The sequence below is a fragment of the Triticum dicoccoides genome, chromosome 7B (genome assembly GCF_002162155.2).
Source record: "Triticum dicoccoides isolate Atlit2015 ecotype Zavitan chromosome 7B, WEW_v2.0, whole genome shotgun sequence".
Taxonomy (NCBI): domain Eukaryota; kingdom Viridiplantae; phylum Streptophyta; class Magnoliopsida; order Poales; family Poaceae; genus Triticum; species Triticum dicoccoides.
The window spans coordinates 445,800,748-445,819,622 of record NC_041393.1 but is presented as its reverse complement, the minus strand read 5'-3'; the positions used below and the strand labels follow the sequence as shown (position 1 = coordinate 445,819,622).

Below are 18,875 nucleotides of genomic sequence, written 5' to 3'. Positions count from 1 at the left end.
CTCCCTCCGTTTCTAAATATTAAGTCTTTTTTGATATTTCAATTGGGACTACATACGGATGTATATAGACGTATTTTAGAGTGTAGATTCACTCATTTTGCTCCGCATGTAGTCCATATTGAAATCTCTAAAAAGACTTATATTTAGGAACGGAGGGAGTATTTTGCAATATGGCGTTGCGCGAAAGAATCAAATTATTGGTTGCAGCATATCCCATAAGATCAACTCGGGCAGGATAGAACATGTAACATACCAGTGATTTCCTGCCAAAACCAAGCTTTTTCTCTATGTCCTCCATTTCGTAGCAAATGACATAACCACCGTCCCCTAATTTAAGAGCGAACATGAGCAAATCACAAGAATTTAAGCTACACGAACAGGACAACTTTGCAAGAACAACAAAAGGCAGACAGTGCAATATAAGTTTTCTTTCTAAATTCTAATTATAGTAAAAATCCACAAACCAACAATTCTTAGCCTTCAGCTTTACCTATGAAAACATCTCTGTAAACTGTCCTTGCCCCAAAAAGAAAAGCATCTGAATCTGATGTAAAACAGCCATCCTGAAAATAACATAACAATAAATAAGTAACAGACATGACATTCAGGTTGTTAGGAGAAGTATTGTACTTACGCACAATGAGCTTAAATCAAGCAATGCACACTGTGCTTCTGCTTCCTCGACACTGTTAAAGAACACAATGGCATGCAGTTATGGGCATTTGTCAATAATTTCAGGTCTTATTATCCATAAATAGATTGATTGGAGCAGAGAAAATCTACCCATCCAAGCAAGGGATGCCTAAGGCCAAGCCAAGATGCTTCGCCTCTTTAATCATGCGCGAGAATTCTGATCCCTTGTTCCGTTTAAGGGAGGTCAATGGTTGCGAACTCGTGTCATCACAATCAGCCTAAAGTGAATCAAGCAAGTGGGCTTAAACAAATAGAATTGGCTGCATCATGTTCCAAGAAGTGTCCAGTGTGGATAAAGAAGAAATGACCTCAGAATTGCATCCTAGCCGACGTCTATAAGTAGCCAGCTTGATTGAAGGTATTGCCCCATCTGAAGATAAACAAGAAAACATCCAAGAACTGAATTTTATGACGAAATATGTTTCCCACATGCTACGTATTCAGAGACCCGGGTGGGGATCCGACGATCTGCTGGTAGGGTAGGGCGAGGGAGATTCCGAGGTTGACCTGTGACAAAGATGAGGCTGCAGTTGAGGGCGAGGAGGGCGCGGATGCGGTGGAAGAGGTTCTTGAGGTAGACCTTGTCCCTGACGAAGGCCGGCGAGCGGTTGGCGGTACAGAACTGCACGAGCCAGCAGGAGAGATCTACGCACACCTTCTTGTTCCTGAGACCGCCAACCATGGAGGAATCAGCGGGGGCGGCCGAGGGAGTAAGGCGCACGCACGCGAACGAGCGAGGGTTTTGGGACTCACTGGAGGTGGTTGAGCGGCAGCTTCTGCTTGCAGGAGTCGAGAATGTCCCAAAGGTTCTTGACCCCCATGGTCGCTAACGCCGCTGGGCACTGCCGGAGCCGGAGGGGACACCGGCGGCGACGGCGGCGGAAAGGGGGGCGGTGGCCGTGGTGGGGGGGATTTGCATTTGCATTTGAGTTTCAAACCTGGAAGCGGCTGTTCTGGGTGATTTGTTCGGAATGTGGTGCTCTATAGATACGCCTCCTTCACAAGTTTACGTAGTCACAAAATACGCTTATAGTTCTTTTTTTTTTCCAGAGAAACAGCAAAACTCTGCTGCGTATTTTTATTGATTTTCATCTATAAATAGTAGTACAAAGAAAGGTTCAAAAGAAAGAAAGAACTATACAGGTCCTAAAGAAGCAAGAAAAAGAACAACAAATACAACTAAATACAAATCTTCTGAAAGCATTGACCGTGGTACCATTGTAGTCATTCCTCTTGGCCCGATATATAATCCACTTCATTTCCTCCTTAAATTTGCCTGCAGGTATATAAGCTTGGTGAAATGCCTTTAAAGATAGAAGCATTCCTTGTACTACAGATAGCCCATGAGATAAGTCAAGAGCAAAAGGAAATTTGAGGAGTTGTTTGAGCTGAGCAACTTCATCTTGTATGCTTGAGAGTGGAGGATGCCATGAGGGGCACACATATTGCCAGCATATTTGAGAAAAGGGGCATTGGAAGAAAAAGTGATCTCTTTTTTTTCGAAAAGGAGGAAAACCCCCGGCCTCTGCATCTGGTCGATGCATACGGCCACTTTATTAATTATTAGCACAAAACCTTACAAAGTCGTACAACAGTAAGACCAAAGCCACCATCTTCGCAACCTCTGTCGCTACTCCTATCTAACTGATGAAGGGGCGCTGATGGTCTGGGCCTAATACCAAACAGACCTCGCAGCCAAACCTAACATCTAAGACCTGAGGTCCCAACCTGGACGCCTGCCGGGTATGGGCACCCACCAGTCCGGCATGCTCCTCAACCCGGCCGCCCGCCAGGTATGAGGCCGCCACAGCCACCTGCCACCAATCCATCTTCAGAGCTATACTGCTGCATACACCTTGCCCGGTCTCGCTGCCGTCGACGCCACCATGGCACCAGACAGCTCCACCGCCATGCGCTCGTCCATCCAGCCGCATCCATGAACGATATGTAGCCGCACCATGCCGCCAGAATCATCGTCATCGACGCGGAAGATACAACGCCGCACCACCAGGCAACCTCCGCACCGTCGCCACTGCTGGAGGTACTCGGAGCCCACCATCCACATCATCTCTCCCCCGAACAGCTGGTCCTCCCAAGACGGCGCCTCCATGGAGGATACGACGTGTAGGACGCCGCCGCCGCCCAATCCAGAATGAATTTTGGACTTTCGTCCGGGATGTGTTCGGAGGTGGATAGGAGAGACCTCGGTTTCGCCTCCACAGAGGATAGCGGCGTTGAGCGACGTCGCCGATGCCGGGCCGGCCTAGCCGACCAAAGTTTCCTCCGGTCCCCATCCTATGCCACCAATCCTCTGCCTGCTCCGGATCCGGCGACAAGCCACGATCCAAAACCTTGCGAAGATGGAAGATCCATGGTGCTCGACCCACCGGAAAGGAGGATCGAGAAGACCCCGTTGTAGATCTCCAGACGCCAAAACCAGCAGTCCGACGTTGCCAGTGACGACCAACCTCACCCCGCGGCGGCCGACGGAGTCCGAAGCCAGGATCCAGATGGATCCGATCCGGATCCGGCGACACCCGCGACCACCGGGCAGTACCAACGCAGCCACCACCTCGCAACTCACAGACCGCCACCACGGCGCCACACGACATCGCCGGGAGACCCGCCGCCGCGCCGCCGAACCCCACGTTAGCCCGACGCTCCCCTCGTCCCCACTGTCCCGCGCCAGCCAGAACGAGATGGATGGGAAAGGAGCCCCGCCGCCGCCCAGCCGGCCAGGCTTCGCCCGGCGGCATTGCGGACGGCGGCGAGGAGGGAGAGGGGCGGAGGGAAGTGCGAGGGGCGGCGGCTAGGGTTTCCCCTCGGGTCGCCCGCGGGGACGACGCGAGGGGCGGAGGGGTCAAGCTCATAAAATGGGGAGCATACTTGTCTCCAAAACTTGTTAATGACACATCAGACATGTGCAGTCTTGTATGAAAAAAAAATCTCTACAACATAGCCTTGGTATTTAGCCTGTTGTTTATCAATAACCAAAAGAAAATTTTGTGCTTAAGCTGGCAACAGGTTTTTCAAAGCCATTTGCTAACTGGCATAGGTTCCGAATGTATAGAAGGAGCTTGTGAGCCTCGGAAACCTTATAAATAGTAGAACCATGGGGTATTTGCCAATAGTTAGGATCATCTGCCAATTGCGTGGCTTGTAGAAAATTGATCTAGTTTCTGATAATGCACATATGCCACTTCAGAGAGAGAGAGAGAGAGAGAGAGATAAGTGGGATGTTAAATCATTCAAAGCCCACAAAGATTGAAAACATCCTGGTTGTGAGAAAAGGAATATAGGTGAGGCTAGAGTGCCATTTTGGCTGCTCATCCCAATTATCAGAATAAAAGGCATGAGGATGCCCATTCTGCAGGGTGCAAGTAGCAAATTCCTTATGTGTTAGTAGTAATTTTAAACAATCCATCCACTAGAAAGAACAATTGTGTAGGGTGACAGAAGACACCCCTTGAGGATAATAAACTTACCATATCAGATGTACCCGTGGAATATCCATATGATTGATGAATTTATGTATCATTTTTATCAGTAGGCATGTGTTATGAGTAACTAGATTTAAAATTCCTAGACCTCCTTTGTTCTTGGGTCTACAGATCATATCCCAAGCAGTCAATGGAGGATTTTTTTCCTTTCCAAGTCTTTGCCTCTCCAGAAAATATGCCTTTTGTACTTTTCCATTTGCTCAATAATACTTTATAGAGGAGAAGTAAACTCATAACAAAAGTGGGGAGTGAAGATAAAACTGCATTGACCATAAGTAGTCTCCCATCATAGCTTAAGTATTGTGAGAAAACAAATAATATTCTATAGATCCTATCAATAATGTACATGAAGTGCTCCATTGTTGGCTTTGTGAAACTAAGGGGAGTGCCAAGAAATGTGAAAGGGAAGGAGGTAATGGCACATCCAGGAGGTTGGAGAGTTCTTGCATTTGCTCCTTAGTTACATTGATTGGAAGCATGTTGGAATTCTAATAATTGACCTTGAGACCATAGGCTTTTGAAAAGAGATCCACTAAGTGCTTGAGATGTCCCGACTGTTCTGAACATGCAGGCATGATAATTAGAGTGTCATTTGCATATTGCGGTGTAGGGGAATTGGGACAAGACTGAAACCTAATAGGTGGATGTATGAGGTTCCTTTGCATGGCATCATTCAAGATTGTGTGCAGAAAATCAACTACAAGTACAAACAATAGAGGAGACAGAGGATCCCCTTGCCTCACTCCTCATCTGCATTTGAATTGAATTCCAGGAATTCCATTGAGTAGAACCGGTGAAGTACCAAAGGCCAGTATCTGTTGGATCATCATTTATTCCAAAGCCTTTTGTTGCAAAATTGCTAGTATCATGACATGCTCTATTTTGTCAAAAGCATTTTCAAAATCTAGTTTTAGAACAACAATAGATTGCTTACTTTTATGGCACTTAAATAAGAATTCATAGGCCCATGCAATACAATCTTGAATTTTCCTTGTTATAATGAAACCATACTAGTTAACATGAACTAAGTTCGTGATGATAGATTGCAATTTGTCAGCCAAGAGTTTAGTCAACAACTTGATTGTGCAGCTGAGCAGAGAAATTGGCCTAAAATCATTCAACCATGAAGTTCCTTATTTGTTTGTAATGAGGGTTATTAAAGAGTTGTTGACACTCTGCAAACAAAGACCTCCCTTTGGATTTGGTCACAAAGATCATAAAAGCCATATTTAATAATGGGCTGCCATTTTTTGATGAAGTTTGTGTTAAATGCATCTAGGTCAGGAAATTTATTAGAAGGAAGGTCCTTGATGGCATCATCAATTCCATCTTTGGAAAAGTAGCTTCTAAAAAAGATAAATCATGATGTACTTGTATAAGACCAAGCAGCTCAAGTGGGATGTCAAAACTGTATGATTTGTTGGGAAACATTGCATGGAAAACAAAAAATCTACGCACATGCAAGATCTATCCATGGAGATGCATAGCAATGGGAGGGGAGAATGTGTCTACGTACCCTCGTAGACCTAGACCGTTAGCGGAAGCGTTTAGTAACGCGGTTGATGTAGTCGAACTTCTTCCCAATCCAACCGATCGAGTACCGAACGTATGACACCTCCGCGTTCAGCACACGTTCAGCTCGGTGACGTCCTCGCCCTCGTGATCCAGCAAGACGTCGAGGTAGTGGATGAGTTCCGGTAGCACGACGGCGTGGTGACGGTGATGGTGATGCTATCTCCGCAGGTCTTCACCTAAGCACTATGAAAATATGACCGAGGGTGTAAACGGTGGAGGGGGGCGCCGCACATGGCTAAGACAATGTTGTGTCATTGTGTGGCGCCCCCCTCCCACATATATATAGGTGGGAGGAGAGGGGAGCAGTTGGGGGGCGCCCCAAGTAGGTCTGAATCCTACTTGGGTTCCTACCCTAGGCCGCCCTCCCCTCCTTTGGTGCCAAGGGGAAGGAAGGAGGAGGTGGCGCCCCCCCTTTCCTTTCTCCCACAAGGAGGGGAAGGCAGGAGGAGGTGGCGCCCCCTCCTTTCCTTCTTCTAGGGAAGGCAGCCAGGGAGAGGGCGTGCAGCCCCCTTGTGGGCTGGTGTGTGCCTCTCCTTGGCCCATTAGGCCCATAGACCTCCCGGGGCCTCCCGGAACCCCTTCCGGTGATCCGATGACTATCCAGTACCCCTGAAACTCATCTGGTGTCCATATATCATCGTACGATATATCAGTCTTTACCTCTGGACCATTCCGGAGCTCCTCGTCATGTCCGTGATCTCATCCGGGACTCCGAACAATATTCGGTCACCAAATCATATAACTCATATAACACTATATCGTCAACGAACATTAAGTGTGTGGACCCTACGGGTTCGAGAACTATGTAGACATGATCGAGACACCTCTCCGGTCAATAACCAATAGAGGAACCTGGATGCCCGTATTGGATCCTACATATTCTATGAAGATCTTTATCGGTTGAACCTTATGACAACATATGTAATTCCCTTTGTCCATCAGTATGTTACTTGCACGAGATTCCATCGTCAGTATATTCAAACCTAGTTCAATCTCGTTACCGGAAAGTCTCTTTACTAGTTCCATAATACATCATCTTGCAACTAACTCCTTAGTCACTTTGCTTGCAAGGCTTCTTATGATGTGTACTACCGAGAGGGCCCAGAGATACCTCTCCGATACTCAGAGTGACAAATCTAATCTCGATCTATGCCAACTCAACAAACACCTTCAGAGATACCTATAGAGCATATTTATGATTACCCAGTTACGTCATGACATTTGATAGCACACAAGGTATTCCTCCGGTATTCGGGAGTTGCATAATCTCATAGTTGACGAAATATGTATTTGTCATCAAGAAAGCAATAGTAATAAACTGAACGATCAATATGATAAGCGAACGGATGGGTCTTGTCCATCACATCATTCTCCTAATGATGTGATCCCGTTATCAAATGACAACACATGTCTATGGTTAGGCAACCTTAACCATCTTTGATCAACGAGCTAGTCTAGTAGAGGCTTACTAGGGACAAGGTATTTGTTTATGTATTCACACATGTATTTGAGTTTCCAACCAATAAAATTCTAGCATGAATAATAAACCTTTATCATGAATAAGAAAATATAAAATAACAACTTTATTATTGCCTCTATGGCATATTTCCTTCAGTCTCCCACTTGCACTAGAGTCAATAATCTAGATTACATTGTAATGAATCTAACACCCATGGAGTCTTGGTGCTGATCATGTTTTGCTCGCGGAAGAGGCTTAGTCAACGGGTCTGCTATATTCAGATCCATATGTATTTTGCAAATCTCTATGTCTCCATCCTTGACCTTTTCACAAATGGAGTTGAAGCGTCTCTTAATGTGTTTGGTTCTCCTGTGAAACCTGGATCTTCACCAAGGCAATTGCTCCAATGTTGTCACAAAATATTTTCATTGGACCCGATGCACTGGGTATTACACCCAGATCGGATATGAACTCCTTCATCCAGACTCCATGCGCTGCTTCTGAAGTAGCTATGTACTCCACTTCACACGTAGATCCCGCCACGACGCTCTGCTTAGAACTACATCAACTGACAGCTCCATCATTCAATATAAATACGTATCCGGTTTGTGACTTAGAGTCACCTGGATTAGTGTCGAAGCTAGCATGGACGTAACCATTTACGATGAGCTCTTCGTCACCTCCATAAACGAGAAACATATCCTTGGTCCTTTTCAGGTACTTCAGGATGTTCTTGACCGCTGTCCAATGATCCACTCCTGGATTACTTTGGTACCTATTGGGGATATAACCCCGTGGTGAGACCCGCCCAGGAGGGGCCGGGTCACCCCGTTGGCGACTTATAAGCAAAGGCCCAAAAAGGCCTAAGAATACAAGATGAGAAGACCAGAGGCGGCTTACAAGTAGGCCTGTTGAAGGCCCACAACCCGGAGGCAACTCAAGACCCGAAGGTGTGAGCTGCCCGATGGTAACTTGCCTATCAAGGCAAGGCGACTTATAACTAGAGTCAGTTACGTTGTGTGACCCGACCTGGACTCCTGTAAGCCGCCGGGCCTCGACCTGTGTATATAAAGGCGAGACCCGGTGGCGGGTTAGGGACAAAAAACAATTGATCAATAGCTAGATCAAGCGATTCCGCTCCCTTGTAATCGATTCCTGAGCAATAGTCAACAAAAGTAGAAGTAGGCGTTTACCTCGTTGTGAGGGGCTGAACCTGGATAAACTATGTGTCCTTTGTCCCAATCAACCCCTTTAAGCTAACCTACGCTGCGATGGCTCCACACCTAAGTCCTTTCACAAGGGCATCTGCCATGACAAAACCACGACAGTTGGCGCCGACCGTGGGGCCAGCGCATGGTGGTTTCGAGTTCTTGAAGGGCACTTTCCCAGGGATCGAGGGATATGTCATGGGCCGGATGACTAAGAGTCATCACGACAAGCTCTACATTGATGATGCTGATTGGGGCCCCGAGGCCGACTCAATCGAGTACGGGTACCAGGTCCCCCTCGGAGGAATTCACGTCTTCATCGACAAGATTGGTGGATCGGAGCCTGAGCCGAACATCTGCACCAACATCATCGAGCCGGCTCGGCATGCGCAACCCGCTAGGTTTCAACCCGGCCAGAAGCATGTTTTCATTGGTTTCACGCAAGGCATGGAGCTTGCGGAAGGTTCCGAATCCGGAGGAGAGATGACCATCTATTCAAGTGATGAGTCCTCGACCGAAGATATGGAATCAATTTATCAGCTTCCAGACGGCGGGCTTGGGGGCTATTCCGATGGCAACAGTATTTCGGACCCCTGTGAGGCGCCTTCCAGGGCTGCGATATTCATGGTTGGTGCACAGCCGGTTTTAAACTCATCAACGACTGCGGCTATGGTGTCTGGATCAACTGCAGATGTAACGGCAGGGGTTGGCGGCTCAGTTGTATCACCGGCTCAAGGCATGTCCAATCTGTTGAACACTTTGAGCACTTTGCTTGCGACAGAGGTTACTGCGGCTAATCAGGTAGAGCGTAATGCAGAGATTACAAAGGTACGTGACCAGATAGCCAAGGCTCAGGAGGATCTTAATGCAGAGAACGTTAGGATGGCGACGGAGCTGGCTCAGATGGATGTTGATTCACAATGTACAAGGGCGGAAGCTTTTCGCTTAAGTTTGGATCATGATGCCTCCAATGTTGTTCTTCATAGGAGACACCAAACCCACCTGCCGCTGCAGTATGAAGCGTGGAACCTGTTTAACACACCTGGAGCAGGACCAAGTAACCCGCCAGGTACGACCCGGGTTGCGGAGGGGCCAAGGAGCGGGGCGTCGGCTCAACCCCGACTACCAGACCCGCCCCATGGGGATCAGACCCCGCCTTGGCAGTTTTCGACACCACCTGGTCATTACTCTAACCTGGTGGATAACATGTTAGCGGCAGCAACCCGACTGGCGTCAATTCCGATTGAGGGAGAGACACTGGAGGCACTCAAGACCCAGAACACATTTGAATTTCTTTGAACCGCTATTGCGCAGTAGGCGGCTTACTCATACAGTCGTGATCGTGTTCACTCGCCCCCCCTGCCAAAGTCGCAGTTACAGCCGGCATGTTGAGTCGCCCGCGGTCTCCAGAAGTGAACGACGTCGTAACCTGCCCCTTACTAATGCTCAGGCGATTGTAGATGAAGTCAGAGCCCGCCGAGAGGCGGAGGCAGCGGCAGCAGCTCAACTAGGGGCTTATCAGCAGCCTCCGGTGACCCCTTCAACCTCAATGGGAGCTGGGACGACCTCCAGAACCGTTGGAGTGATGTGTTTGGCACCGGCTCTGCGTAATGAACGTCTGCCCAAGGATTTTAAGGGCCCTTGTAAGGTGCCTAATTATATAGCTGATCTCCCTCCTGAAGCTTGGATTGAGAGTTATGAGTTAGCCATGGAGATGCTGGATGTCAATGATGCGGTCTGTGCCAAGTACATTACTATGATGCTGGATGGACCAGTGCGTACATGGTTAAAAAGCTTGCCTGCCAATTCTATTAGCTCATGGGTGGAGCTGAAGGCACATTTCATCAAGAATTTTCAAGGGACTTGCAAGCAGCTGCTACCTCTTGAGCTTGCGTTGGTTTTCCCTTGAAGAGGAAAGGGTGATGCAGCAAAGTAGCGTAAGTATTTCCCTCAGTTTTGAGAACCAAGGTATCAATCTAGTAGGAGACAATGCACAAGTCACCGAATACCTGCACAAACAATCAACAACTTGCACCCAACGCGATAAAGGGTTTGGCAATCCCTTCATGATCACTTGCAAAAGTGAGATCTGATAGAGATAGATAAACGGTAAAGTAAATCTTTTTGGTATTTTTGGTTTATAGATCGGAAAGTAAAGATTGCAAAATAGTAGATCGGAAACTGGTGAGATGTAAACGAGATTCAATAATATGGAAAAGAGACCCGGGGGCCATAGGTTTCACTAGTGGCTTCTATCAAGATAGAAAATATTACGATGGGTGAACAAATTACTGCCGAGCAATTGATAGGAAAGCGCATAGTTATAACGACATCTAAGGCAATGATCATGAACATAGGCATCACGTCCGTGTCAAGTAGACCGACTCCTGCCTGCATCTACTACTATTACTCCACACATCGACCGCTATCCAAGATGTATCTAGACTATTAAGTTCATAAAGAACAGAGTAACGCATTAAGCAAGATGACATGATGTAGAGGAATTAACTCAAGCAATAAGATGAAAACCCCATCTTGTTATCCACAATGGCAACAATACAATACGTGCCTTGATTCCCCTACTGTCACTGGGAAAGGACACCACAAGATTGAACCCAAAGCTAAGCACTTCTCTCATTGTAAGAAAGATCAATCTAGTAGGCCAAACTAAACCGATAATTCGAAGAGACTTGCAAAGATATCAAATCATGCATATAAGAATTCAGAGAAGAACCAAACAATATTCATAGATAATCTAGATCATAAATGCACAATTCATCGGATCTTAGCAAACACACCGCAAAAAGAGTATTACATCAAATAGATCTCCAAGAACATCGAGGAGAACATGGTATTGAGAACCAAAGAGAGAGAGAGAGAGAGAGAGAGAGAGAGAGAAGAAGCCATCTAGCTAATAACTATGGACCCGAAGGTCTGTGGTAAACTACTCACGCTTCATCGGAGAGGTAATGGTGTTGATGTAGAAGCCCTCCGTGATCGAATCCCCCTCCGGTAGGACGCTAGAAAAGGCCCCTCTGATGGGATCTCACGGGTACAAAAGGTTTGCGGCGGTCGAAAAGTGGTTTCGTGGCTCTCCTGGATGTTCTCAGGGTATAAGAGTATATATATAGGCGAAAGAACTAGGTCAGGGGAGCCACGAGGGTGGGGGCGCGCCCTACCCCCCTGGGCACGCCCTCCTGCCTCGTGGCTTCCTTGTTGCGTCTCCGACTTCATCTCAAAGTCTTCTAGTTTGCTTTCGGTCCAAGAAATATCATCCCGAAGCTTTCATTCTGTTTGGACTCCATTTGGTATTCCTTTTCTGCAAAACTCTAAAATAGGCAAAAAAACAGAAACTGGCACTGGGCCCTCGGTTAATAGGTTAGTCCAAAAATAATATAAAATAGCATATAAATGCTTATTAAACATCCAAAACAGATAATATAATAGCATGGAACAATAAAAAATTATAGATACGTTGGAGACGTATCAAGCATCCCCAAGCTTAATTCCTGCTCACCCTCAAGTAGGTAAATGATAAAAATAGAATTTTGATGTGGAATGCTACCTAACATATTTATTCATGTAATTTTCTTTATTGTGGCATGATTGTTCAGATCTGAAAGATTCAAGACAAAAGATTAATATTGACATAAAACAATAATACTTCAAGCATACTAACAAAGCAATCATGTCTTCTCAAAATAACATGGCCAAACAAAGCTATCCGTACAAAATCATATAGTCTAGCTATGCTCTATCTTCATCACACAAAATATTTAAATCATGCACAACCCCGGTTTCAGCCAAGCAATTTTTTCATACTTTAGTATTTTCAAACTTTTTCAATCTTCACGCAATACATGAGCGTGAGCCATGGACATAACACTATAGGTGGAATAGAATGGTGGTTGTGGAGAAGACAAAAAAGGAGAAGATAGTCTCACATCAACTAGGCATATCAACGGGCTATGGAGATGCCCATCAATAGATATCAATGTGAGTGAGTAGGGATTGCCATGCAACAGATGCACTAGAGCTATAAGTGTATGAAAGCTCAAAAAGAAACTAAGTGGGTGTGCATCCAACTTGCTTGCTCACGAAGACCTAGGGAACTTTGAGGAAGCCCATCATTGGAATATACGAGCCAAGTTCTATAATGAAAATTCCCACTAGTATATGAAAGTGACAACATAGGAGACTCTCTATCATGAAGATCATGGTTCTACTTTGAAGCACAAGTGTGGAAAAAGGATAGTAACATTGCCCCTTCTCTCTTTTTCTCTCATTTTTTATTTGGGCCTTTTTTATGGCCTCTTTTATTTTATTTTTTTCGTCCGGAGTCTCATCCCGACTTGTGGGGGAATCATAGTCTCCATCATCCTTTCCTCACATGGGACAATGCTCTAATAATGAAGATCATCACAATTTTATTTACTTACAACTCAAGAATTACAAATCGATACTTAGAACAAAATATGACTCTATGTGAATGCCTCCGGCGGTGTACCCGGATGTGCAATGATTCAAGAGTGACATGTTTGAAAAAATTATGAATTGTGGCTTTGCCACAAATACAATGTCAACTACATGATCATGCAAAGCAATATGACAATGATGAAGCGTGTCATAATAAATGGAACTGTGGGAAGTTTCATGGCAATATATCTCGGGATGGCTATGGAAATACCTTAATAGGTAGGTATGCTAGCTGTTTTGAGGAAGGTAATGGTGGGTGTTATGGTACCGGCGAAAGTTGCACGGCACAAGAGAGGCTAGCAATGGTGGAAGGGTGAGAATGCATATAATCCATGGACTCAACATTAGTCATAAAGAACTCACATACTTATTGCAAAAATCTAGAAGTCATCAAAACAAAGTACTACACACATGCTCCTAGTGGAAGGGTTGGTAGGAGTTAACCATCGCGCCGATCCTGACCTCCACTCATAAGGAAGACACTCAGTAAATAAATCATGCTCCAACTTCATCACATAACGGTTCACCATACGTGCATACTATGGGAATCACAATCTTTAAGACAAGTATCTCTCAAATTCACAATTACTCCACTAGCATGACTCTAATATCACCATCTTCATATCTCAAAACAATCATAAAGAATCAAACTTCTCATAGTATTCAATGCACTTTATATGAACGTTTTTATTATATCCATCTTGGATGCCCATCATATTAGGACTAATTTTATAACCAAAGAAAATTACCATACTGTTCTAAAAGACTCTCAAAATAATATAAGTGAAGCATGAGAGTTCAACAATTTCTATAAAATAAAACCACCGCCGTGCTCTAAAAAGATATAGTGAAGCACTAGAGCAATATTGTCTAGCTCAAAAGATATAAGTCAAGCACATAGAGTATTCTAATAAACCATGATTCATGCGTGTCTCTCCCAAAAGGTGTGTGCATCAAGGATTATTGTGGTAAACTAAAAAGCAAAGACTCAAATCATACAAGACGCTCCAAGCAAAACACATATCATGTGGTGAATAAAAATATAGCCTCAAGTAAAGTTACCGATAGACGAAGACGAAAGAGGGGATGCCTTCTGGGGCATCCCCAAGCTTAGGCTTTTGGTTGTCCTTGAATTTTACCTTGGGGTGCCTTGGGCATCCCCAAGCTTAGGCTCTTGCCACTCCTTATTCCAAAGTCCATCAAATCCTTACCCAAAACATGAAAACTTCACAACACAAAACTCAACAGGAAATCTCATGAGCTTCGTTAGTATAAGAAAATAAATCACCACTTTAAGGTACTGTTGCAAACTCATTCTTTATTTATATTGGTGCAATATCTACTGTATTCCAACTTCTCCATGGTTTATACCCCCCGATACTACTCATAGATTCATCAAAATAAGCAAACAACACGCGAAAAACAGAATCTGTCAAAAACAGAATAGTCTGTAGTAATCTGTAACTCTAGAATACTTCTGCAACTCCAAAAATCCTGAAATAAATTGGTGGACGTGAGGAATTTGTCTATTAATCTTCTACAAAAATAATCAACTTAAAATCACTTTTCTGTTAAAAATTTCAACTAATCTCGTGAGTGTAAAAGTTTCTGTTTTTTAGCAAGATCAAATTAACTTTCACCCAAGTCTTCTCAAAGGTTCTACTTGGCACAAACACTAATTAAAAACTTAAAACCACATCTAACCATAGGCTAGATATATTATTTATTACTAAACAGGAGCAAAAAGTAAAGAACAAAAATAAAATTGGGTTGCCTCCCAACAAGCGCCTATCGTTTAACGCCCCTAGCTAGGCATTGAGATTTCGATGATGCTCACATGAAAGACAAGAATTGAAGCGCAAAGAGAGCATCTTGAAACACGTGACAAACACCTCTAATTCTAACATACTTCCTATGCATAGGCATCTTATAGGCAAACAAATTATCATAGCAAGCAAAAACTAGCATATGCAGGAAGCGGAAAGAAACAATAGCAATCTCAACATAACAAGAGGTAACTTAGTAACATGAAAATTTCTACAATCATATTTTCCTCTCTCGCAATAATTACATGTGGGATCATAAGCAGATTCAACAAAATTGCTATCACATAAAATATTTTCAACACAATGCACATGCATGCGAAGTTGACACTCTTCCAAAATAGGGGGATTAACATTAATTAAAGTCATGACCTCTCCAAACCCACTTTTATCAAAAAATTCATAAGATTGAACATTCTCCAAATCCGTGGGATCTAAAGTTGACACTCTTCCAAACCCACTTTCAATATTAATGCAAACAATGTTATCAATCTCATATTCATCATGGGGCTTAAATAAATTTTCAAGATCATAAGAAGAATCACCCTAATCATGATCATTGCAATAAGTAGCGGACATAGCAAAACTAGCATCCCCAAGCTTAGGGTTTTGCATATCATTAGCACAACTGACATTAATAGAATTTATAGTAAAACCATTGCAAATCCAAGGAACTATCATGAATCACTTCATAAATTTCATCACAATTTTCAGATTCACAAATTTCAAGCAAAACTCCATAAAGATAATCTAGTGCACTCAAATCACTAGAAGTTGTTTCATCATAATTGGATCTCTTAAAAAGATTAGCAAGTGGATGAGGATCCATAAACTTTTAGCAAGCGAAGATGCAAGCAAAAAGAAGGCACATGGTAACACAAGTAACAAAAGATAGAACGGAAGAAGGGTGAAGAAAAGGCAAAGGTTTTCAAAAATCATTTTAGAAGTGGGGGAGAGGAAAACGAGAGGCGAATGGCGAATAATGTAATGCAAGGGAGAAGAGGTTATGATGCGTACTTGGTATGGCTTGACTTGACATAGATCTCCCCGGCAACGGCGCCAGAAATCCTTCTTGCTACCTCTTGAGCTTGCGTTGGTTTTCCCTTGAAGAGGAAAGGGTGATGCAGCAAAGTAGTGTAAGTATTTCCCTCAGTTTTGAGAACCAAGGTATCAATCTAGTAGGAGACAATGCACAAGTCACCGAATACCTGCACAAACAATCAACAACTTGCACCCAACACGATAAAGGGGTTGTCAATCCCTTCACGATCACTTGCGAAAGTGAGATCTGGTAGAGATAGATAAACGGTAAAGTAAATCTTTTTGGTATTTTTGGTTTATAGATTGGAAAGTAAAGATTGCAACATAGTAGATCGGAAACTAGTAAGATGTAAACGAGATTCAATAATATGGAAAAGAGACCATATTTATGATGACATCTAAGGCAATGATCATGAACATAGGCATCACGTCCGTGTCAAGTAGACCGACTCCTGCCTGCATCTACTACTATTACTCCACACATCGACCGCTATCTAGCATGTATCTAGAGTATTAAGTTCATAAAGAACGGAGTAACGCATTAAGCAAGATGACATGATGTAGAGGAATTAACTCAAGCAATAAGATGATAACCCCATCTTGTTATCCTCGATGGCAACAATACAATACGTGCCTTGCTGCCCCTACTGTCTCTGGGAAAGGACACCGCAAGATTGAACCCAAAGCTAAGCACTTCTCTCATTGCAAGTTTCGGCGTCCTGGACTTGGGGGTATCCAGTCCTGCCTGCCTACAGCCCACCACGTGGCTCCATCAATGGCCTGGTACGGCCCAGCTTCCACACCAACACAGCAAGACCCTCGCGAGGGGCCAAGCCTTGCTAGGCGGACGACACCAAGACCCCCGAAGGAGTCGGCCTCCTCAGGAGGGCTCCTGTGGGGCGGAGAGTTCTATGCAGCTACCTCATGAGGCTCAGCTGACGTGAGCCGTGACGACCTAGGCCAGGCGAGCGTCGGGCGGGCGCAGAGCGCAGGTTTCCTCTTCGGTGCAAGGGAGGCAAGCCACAGGTGCGGAGTCCCGAGGAATCAACTAAAGGTTTCCATTATGGTGCAACGAGACCAAGACCGCCAGGACGGAGGTCATCACCGAGCCCACCACAACGTTACGACTAGAGGCTTTTCGCAGGCGAAGACTACTTTTGTCAGGATAGACTGTACTACTTGTCCCCTCTCAAATCCCGCCGTTGTGGAATCCCTTCCCGTTCATATTTGGGAGGAGGACCAAGGCACTATATATAGGGCTCAGCCACCACCATAGAGGGAGATCGATTCCACAGAGCATCACACCAGCTCAAGAACACCTCACCTCCCGAGGCTTGTTCATCCTTGTAACTAGTTCATCCATAGCCCCTCGAGGCAATCCACCACACCACACTGGAGTAGGGTATTACACCATAACGGTGGCCCAAACCAGTATAAATCTCTGTGTCTTTGTGTCTCTGTGAGCTCTTCGTGCTAGGCTAGGGAGGATCGCGAGTAGGCAGGCTGGACAGGTTGAGATCTCCGCACGCACCCCAGTGTTCGAACCTCTCACGGGTTGCCGGACCCTGAAATACGACATTTGGCACGCCAGGTAGGGGTGCGTCGGATCCTCTCTTCCGTCGCTTGGTCTGCCACTACTCCGACATCTCCATGGCCGACGCTTGCACGGCTCGCGCCAAGCGTCGGGCCGCGGTCGCCACCCGCGTCGCTCAGACGGCTTTGGCGGGTGACGGCTGCGCCTGCTGCACTCCTTCTCCGGTGGCCAACGCCGCCACGGGCCCTGCCGGCCACAAGGACCAGCACCCGTCGGTGCACCGTGATGGTCGCACTGCTACTCCGTCACTCACCCCAGCAGCTTTGTCATCCCACGCGCGCCGTGGCCAGGTGGACGCGCAGGCTGCTCTGCTCACGGCACGGGAGCTCCTTCGCTACCAACCCGTGGGTTACATCTACGAGGAGTGGCACGAGCTCATTGCCGAGCTCATCAGCGTTGCGCACGGGGGCTTCGACGGGCCGGCTCGCTCGCTGCCTCAGCAACCACCTGCAGCAGGCGACATCGCACACAGGGCTCCTCCTCCTCCGGCCCGGGGCTCCATCGTCGAGCCAAGGCGTGTGGCTCCACGGCGTGACCCGCAGTGCCTGGCACCGGCTCAGGACGACGTGAGCTGCCAGCACTACAAAAAAAGACACATCAGTGACATTTTGGGCCGAACGAATTTTTTTCCTGTCATACTTATGACACGTCTATGACGATAATTGTGACAAAACCCGGTATCATCATAGATGTGGTGGGCTCCTACTTCTATGACAAAAAATCATGACAGAAAATGGGCTTTTCGTCCTGGGCGGGCCGGAGACGCAGCTGCATGACATTCTTTGGGCCGTCCATGACAGAAAAAACCGTGGTAGAAGCGAGGGCGAGGAAAATTTCGGGGAGTTCCCGGTTATGGTGGGAGGTCGGGGGCCGAGCGATGCGCGTTTCTCTCGTACACATACGCGTGTGTGCGCGAGGCATTGGCCCTAACTGAACCCGAGCGAGGCGTTGGGCTCTAACTGAAACCGAGCGATTGCACTATAGGTTACGCGTTACTGAACCCGAGCGATCGATCGATGGCTGTTAACTGAACCCGATTGAGCGACTCCTTCGCTACTGCTGCTAACTGAAGCCGATCGATGCCGCCTCTGGGATGAACAGTGAGCATTGCGGGGGTTCTGGATGAACAGTGAGCGGTGGCGTTGCCTCTGGATGAACAGGACCCCGTGGTGTGGTGGAGGGCTGGATGAACAGTAGACGGTGGAGTGGTGCCCGTGGAGGGGTGGTTGAACAGTAGCTGGTGGGGTAGCGCGTGGTGGAGGCTGGATGAACAGGAGCCTGTGGAGGCTGGAGGAGGTCGACGGTAGCCCGTGGAGGCTGGAGGAGGTCGACGGTGGAGATGAACAATATCCCGTGCAGTCCCATTTTGCGGTACGCCACACCCCTCCCGATGAACAGGACCCCCGTTTCGACCGTAGCGCTCAAACACAAGTCCGTTTCGTCCATTTTGCGGTACGCCACACCCCTCCTGATCAACAGGACCCCCGTTTCGACCGTAGGAGGTCC

The 18,875-nt window shown here is 46.1% G+C and overlaps 1 protein-coding gene across 1 annotated transcript in view; it reads right to left on the bottom strand.

Annotated features, from left to right (window-relative positions):
- LOC119340026 (single-strand DNA endonuclease 1) overlaps nucleotides 1–1,634 on the bottom strand; it is a 4,682-nt gene extending 3,048 nt beyond the window's left edge. The window contains exons 1-7 of the mRNA XM_037611941.1: nucleotides 1,447–1,634; nucleotides 1,201–1,358; nucleotides 1,002–1,063; nucleotides 784–911; nucleotides 635–686; nucleotides 491–563; nucleotides 254–327 (exon numbers count right to left, since the gene is read on the bottom strand). Of these exons, the coding sequence (XP_037467838.1) occupies nucleotides 254–327; nucleotides 491–563; nucleotides 635–686; nucleotides 784–911; nucleotides 1,002–1,063; nucleotides 1,201–1,358; nucleotides 1,447–1,514 (615 nt within the window). The 5' untranslated portion in view covers nucleotides 1,515–1,634. The remainder of the gene's footprint in view (nucleotides 1–253; nucleotides 328–490; nucleotides 564–634; nucleotides 687–783; nucleotides 912–1,001; nucleotides 1,064–1,200; nucleotides 1,359–1,446) is intronic.
- Between the last annotated feature and the right edge of the window lie 17,241 nt (nucleotides 1,635–18,875).